At 42.2% G+C, this 6,000-nt stretch overlaps 1 protein-coding gene across 3 annotated transcripts in view; it reads left to right on the top strand.

The window, feature by feature from the left end:
- The first annotated feature begins 1,704 nt into the window (after positions 1-1,704).
- Positions 1,705-6,000, top strand: part of SHC3 (SHC adaptor protein 3) — a 60,666-nt gene continuing 56,370 nt past the window's right edge. Inside the window, exons 1-2 of one of the 3 annotated variants that reach the window (XM_081880467.1) lie at positions 1,705-1,837; positions 3,022-3,872. In XM_081880467.1, coding sequence (XP_081736593.1) covers positions 3,351-3,872 — 522 coding nt within the window. In that variant the 5' untranslated portion in view covers positions 1,705-1,837; positions 3,022-3,350. Of the gene's footprint in view, positions 1,838-2,264; positions 3,873-6,000 lie in introns of those variants that run through there. The other 2 variants (XM_081880468.1, XM_081880466.1) reach the window with 2 other exon arrangements.

Below are 6,000 nucleotides of genomic sequence, written 5' to 3'. Positions count from 1 at the left end.
CATAAATGTCTCTAATCCCACTTCAGAATAATAGAATTGTACAGCTGGAAGGGACCATGAGGGTAACTTAGTCCGATTCCCTGCAGTGCAGAAATCTTTTGCCCAACGTGGGACTCAAACCTATGGCCCTGATATTAAGAGTCTCATGCTCTACCGAGTGAGCTATCCCAGACTTTAAAGCCATCTAAACTACAGTGGTACCTCGGGTTACAGACACTTCAGGTTACGCATTTTCAGGTTATGGACACGCTGAAACCCGGAAGTACCGGAACGGGTTACTTCCGGGTTTTGGGACTCGCGCATGCGCAGAGGCACTGAATCACACAGAAGCGCCAAATCACGTCACACACATGCGCAGATGCAGCACTACAGGTTGTGAATGCTGCGGGTTGCGGTCATGCCTCCCACACGGATCACATTCGCAACCCTAGGTTCCACTGTAAGGTAAAGGACCCCGACCATTATGTCCAGTCATGGCCGACTCTGAGGTTGCGTCGCTCATCTCACTTTATTGGCCGAGGGAGCCAGCGTACAGCTTCTGGGTCATGTGGCCAGCATGACTAAGCCACTTCTGGCGAACCAGAGCAGCGCATGGAAATGCTGTTTACCTTCCCGCCAGAGCGGTACCTATTTATCTACTTGCACTTTGATGTGCTTTTGAACTGCTAGGTTGGCAGGAGCAGGGACCGAGCAACGGGAGCTCACCCCATCTCGGGGATTCGAACTGCGACCTTCCGATCGGCAAGTCCTAGGCTCTGTGGTTTAACCCACAGCGCCACCCGCGTCCCAGGTTCCCCTGTACTTGCCTTCCCCTGTACTTGCCTTCAAAACATTGAATGCTATAAGTTAACAATGAACCATGTAGAATATTTCCTTTTATCTGCCTCGACTCTTGGACCAGTCATTTTGACTGAATGACCCAGGTTCTAATATTATGAGAGAGGGAGAATAACTTCTCTCTATCCATGATCTCAACACCAAGCATCCTTTTATTAACATCATTTTTGTCCTTAACCACCTTTTGTCCCTAAATTGAAAAGTACCAAACATTCTAGCTTCTCTTTACAGGGGAGCTGACCCATGACCGAATTTTGCCCAGTGTACCTGGCGATGTGAATTCATAGGCATCTAAGTATGTATGATCACGTTCCTATCCTCAGGATGCCTAAACCAACTGAATGACTATTTGAGGGGTGAAACACATCACCACCCAAACAGTACAAATACAGATTGTAAAAAATAAAACAAAATAAAAATCACTTGAAATACCTTCTGTAAACAAGTGTGTATTTTTGATTTGAAGGTCATGTTTATATCTTTTGAAGTTGGTGTATATGTATATATAAATTCTACCTGTGAGTGAAATGGAAGATTCCACTATTTAGAGAGTCTTTGTTGAATGAGTCATCCAGACTGTTTCTTATTGGCTGAGATACTTAGCATCCAAGGGATTGCCTGGCAGAGGCTGCAAGGCCGGGCTTCATTCACAGAAATGCTGCTATGCTAGCCAGCTCTTTCATTCAGATATACAGAGAATTCCATTCACATTTTCCAGGTTTTTTTTTTTTTTTAAATCTACTTCTAATGAAGGGAATCATTTCTGAATGACAGAGATTCCGGCTTGTTGCTGAACACAAGACCAGAAATGATCTATACGATGTATATTTGCTGTTGCTAGGGTAGCAGGAGGAAGCTGGGGCGGAGTGGGGGGGTGGAATGAATGCAGTTTGGATGTTGTAGCAGGTTTGCAGTGTGCTGAAAAGCTACTCTGCAGATCACTAGAAACATGCTTTTACAATGAATAGGACATTTTCATTCATCGCTACTGGGATCAGAGGTGCTGCCTTCATTTCTGTATCATGAATTCTTCTCATAAAATACGTGCAGTGAAGCATGCTACTGCGTTGATGCATTTTCCGTACTTAAGCCTTTAGTACGAAAAAGGAGTGTGGGCTACCCTCTGGGAAATTTGTTGACTTGCATGTTGCAGTTTTATTTATTTGCTTTTCAAAAAGTTGCGGTGCCATTCTGAATCTGTTTCCTTGCAGCATAAGTAACTGAAATCCATACACTGCTTAAACAAACCTCAGTCCTTCAGTGTACGGTTCATATTGGGTTGTCAGACTAATGTTAAATTTTGCATGCCTGCAACAAATCAGGGGATTTGGTGTGTGAGTTGAGGATCTTTTCAAGTAAGTGTGTTTTATGACTGCATTGAAGCATTTCCTTTTGTATTCATGTTCATTTTTGAAAGCGAGGCATCAGCTCATTGCCTTAAGTACTCTTGAATAATCCTCTCGTATTTCTTAGCTTTCAAGATTTAAATTTAGTATCGAGAGGTAAAGTTAAGATCTCCTTTGCATTAAATTGTGAGAGAAAAAGCAACCTTGTTTCAGAAGCCTCTTGCCACTGCCACACTCACCCCCCCACCAAACACACGGGTGGGTGCATTTTTTGCCCAGCCAAAAGTTTTCAGTGTAATGCTGCATTAAAAACCCTCCCAAGGATATTTTTCCTCTTGGAAATGAAAAAAGCAAAAGCATAATGGCATCACAGTTTTTAAAGAAAAACTGCAATGTGGCAATTATGGTAAAGAGCAGCACAGTTTTAATGCTTACATGAAAGGAAAAGACTAGATTATTTACCATATAAATTTCTCTACCCACACAGAATTTGAAATCCTCCTGTGTATTATGGAAGCCTTTCCAGGTATTTGTATGCTGGTGGGTTTGCCTGAACGTTGTTCATGAAATTGTTACTTTATTCCTGCCTAACTAAGGCATGCCGTATAAAGTCATCAGAACAGGACAGAAGGGGAAAAAATTAAAATGAAAAAGTAGTTCGGGTGGTGGTGGGGAGGTTAACGCAGTTATCCTTGGAACTATTGCAGGCACTCACCTCTGGTTGCAGAAATGGGGTAGGAAGGAAAGATGGGGGAGAATCTGTTTAAGAGAGGAAAAGGAAATTTGAGAATTGATTGGTGGTAGTGTGCTGTAAGTGGGTGGATTTTTCCCCCTACAGGAAGTGATTTGCAGCGTTCACTGAGCCTTTTGTTGAAAAGGGTCCTTCTCATTTGTGTGAGTCATGCTTCTGCTGTGAGAGACTTGGCAGCTCTGAGCAGGACTGGGATCGTTCTCTTGCACAGAAAACTATCGCTGCACCCAGCTTGACCATGGAACCTTAAGCAAAAATCCCTTGGAAAAAAAAATCTTAGCAACTTAAAAAAAATTATTATCTTGCCCCATTGCCAAATGTTCACTAGCCATCGCTGATATTCTGGATCACTTGCTATGTTAGCACAGGAGTTCCCTGGTTTGTCAGAACATATGCAAGGTTCGTGATAGAAGGGAATGCTTCAACGTACCAAATATAACCGCTTCAGGAATGATTCGGTGACATCGGTTGACGATCTTATCCATAACTTGTCCATGAACAGCAAGGTCTCATCAATTGGTCCAACGTCAACACCGTCGCCGTACCTGGTCTCTCCTGAGGTTCTCCAGAAGGACCAAGATGGACCCACCACCATTTGCACTCTCATGCACAAAGTGTCCCACCTGAAACTCTCCCATTCAGGCAGCCTTTCGGGCATCAAGAACCTCTCATCTGCAGTGAAGGAGCTTGCTGCCTCCAAGTTGCAGGGGAGCTCGGCAGCAGAGGCTTCAGACAACACATGTAACCTTGCCTCTGCCACTCCGTCTTCTCAGCAGGACAAGAGCAAGATGAACACAGGGAAAAAAACATGGTCAGAGGAAATGAACCTGGGAGGCGAAGACTGGAATCAAGGGAGCAACGTTGCCAGCAAAGTCTCCCAAGGGTGGCTGCATTCGAATGAGAAGATCCTGGGACCTGGAGTGACGTACATTGTGAAGGTTGGTCTGTTTTATTTTCCATTCTATTGTTTTAATCAATTGGAGGGTGGTGGTGGTGGGGAATCTTTTTCTTATTTCAGCAGCCAGGTAGGCAGGCTGGAAGGTTTTCTCTTGGCACATTTCATTTCTGGAAGCACTGCAAAGATTGTTAAAAGCAGAAAGACGTTGTCAGAAATCCACCTTAATTTGTTTTAATTAAGGAAGCGTGCATGCTGACTCGTTGGCAGTTAACATGATTTAAAACAGTGGGAAAGGAATATTTCTAAAGCAAAAGTCTTCGGTTTCCCTCTCCCCCAGAATAGGGCAAATTTATTGTGCATAATGATTTCTCATATGTCGGGTTTAATAGAAGAAGCAAGAGTTTATGCATATTGAACCTGTGCTTATCCTTTGCCATATTTCAAGCTTGAAATATCTTCAGTGTGTGTGTCTGTTTCATTTGCAAGTGTATGTGTATGTGTGTGGTTTGGGGGTTTTGGTGGAGAAAAAGCCACAGCTTGCAGTATTTGTCATATTTTGCAAACCTGAATATTCTTTTTCCAATTGGTGCAGATAAAATGCAGCCTTGTTTTACATAACAGCCTTTCAGCCACTTTTAACAGTATTTCTTTTCAGCACGCTGATAGTTTAGGTGCAGAGCAAAAATCCCAGGGTATTTCTAGGCCAATATGGCTGAGACATATTTCAGTGTTCTTAAAAGTGTACTCTAACCAGGTAGAATGTAAGGCATTATGGAGAGACTGATGGCTTACTTTGTAGCAACTAGAGATTTCAATGTGTGCTCCGTTACCTGGTTGAAAAATCACTCTGTCAAACAATAAATTCTTTGCTGTGTAACTGTACTGATTTTCAGCAACATCAATTTGTTGTATCCTAAAGGACTAAGCAAAAATTTTATAGATATGGAGAGAGAGAGAGACAGACAGACAGAGTGAGTGAGTGAGTGAGAGAGAGATATTCATGATAGCTCTATTGATTTCAAAGGGAAAAGCGACAGTATTCCAAGTAGTGCTATAATGTGCAAACCTTTAACCTTAGTCCCACTGGTTGTAATTTTGTATTAAATATCTTGTTAAATATCTGTCTTGACTGCGTGCTTTTGGCAGACATGAGAGGTGTGGGGATTGTTTGACGATGGTAATTACAACAAGTGGGTTCATTAAGAAGCATCTCCAAAAAGGGCGATGTTCCCCTCTTCCTTATTAAAATGACCACAGCACATGAGGTAAAATAAGATCTTCATCGCTACCTTTCAGAACATACTGTGTGCTATTTGTCAATGAGGGAGGCATGTAAGTTGACACTGTACCTCAGACTAGCTGTTCTCTGTCATATCTCATAAGTATTTTGTTGCCCACAAAATCCACCTGATTCCAGAAACTTGTGCAATATTGTGCTTTATGGTTGGCAAGATACTATTGCTAGTGGTAGTAGCCAGTGCGGTAGTAGTCATTTTCTAGAAAAAGAGGTGCCAGAGCTCACCATGAACTTCTTCCTTATTCTCTTAGAATGGCAATGGCATTCACCTAAGAGGTGCCAGAACTGAGCTCCTGTGAGCTTTGGCTGAGAAAACAAACCCTGGTAATAGTACCTTTGAGAGGATGGCTCTCACCCAGCTGTGGTTAGCGTCAGTTCTAAGCATGCATAGCTTATAGCACTTATAGCACCTCGAAAAGGCTGATGGGGACCAGGCCACTGTCGATAGACAGATGATGTGAACACAAGGGCTTAGGGATTATTACAGGATCACTTGAGAACTAAGAAAGCAAGAAATATGAATACATCACAACACTGATTCCAGTGATATATAAACTGTTAAATGTAAGTCATGTCATGATGACATATATATAAAAAAATACCAGCTAATAGGCATGACGCCATGGATGGACAAAATCTTTGTATTGCTCATTTACTGATCATAAAGCACCTAACGAAAGCCGTTCTTCTTAGGTTATACCTTCTCTTAATTATATCTGACTCTTCATCTATAAGTGCAGCATTCACTCGCATGAGAATAGAAGTTCTTACGTTAAAAACATTTTTGTATTTTAGAGATTATGTCCAATCAAAATTTCAAAACCGGCACATACACTGAAAGGGCAGTTCATTATTAACTATCAACACAGCT

This window comes from Podarcis erhardii (assembly GCF_964252035.2).
Source record: "Podarcis erhardii genome assembly, chromosome: 11".
NCBI lineage: Eukaryota > Metazoa > Chordata > Lepidosauria > Squamata > Lacertidae > Podarcis > Podarcis erhardii.
This window is presented reverse-complemented; position numbering and strand designations above follow the sequence as displayed.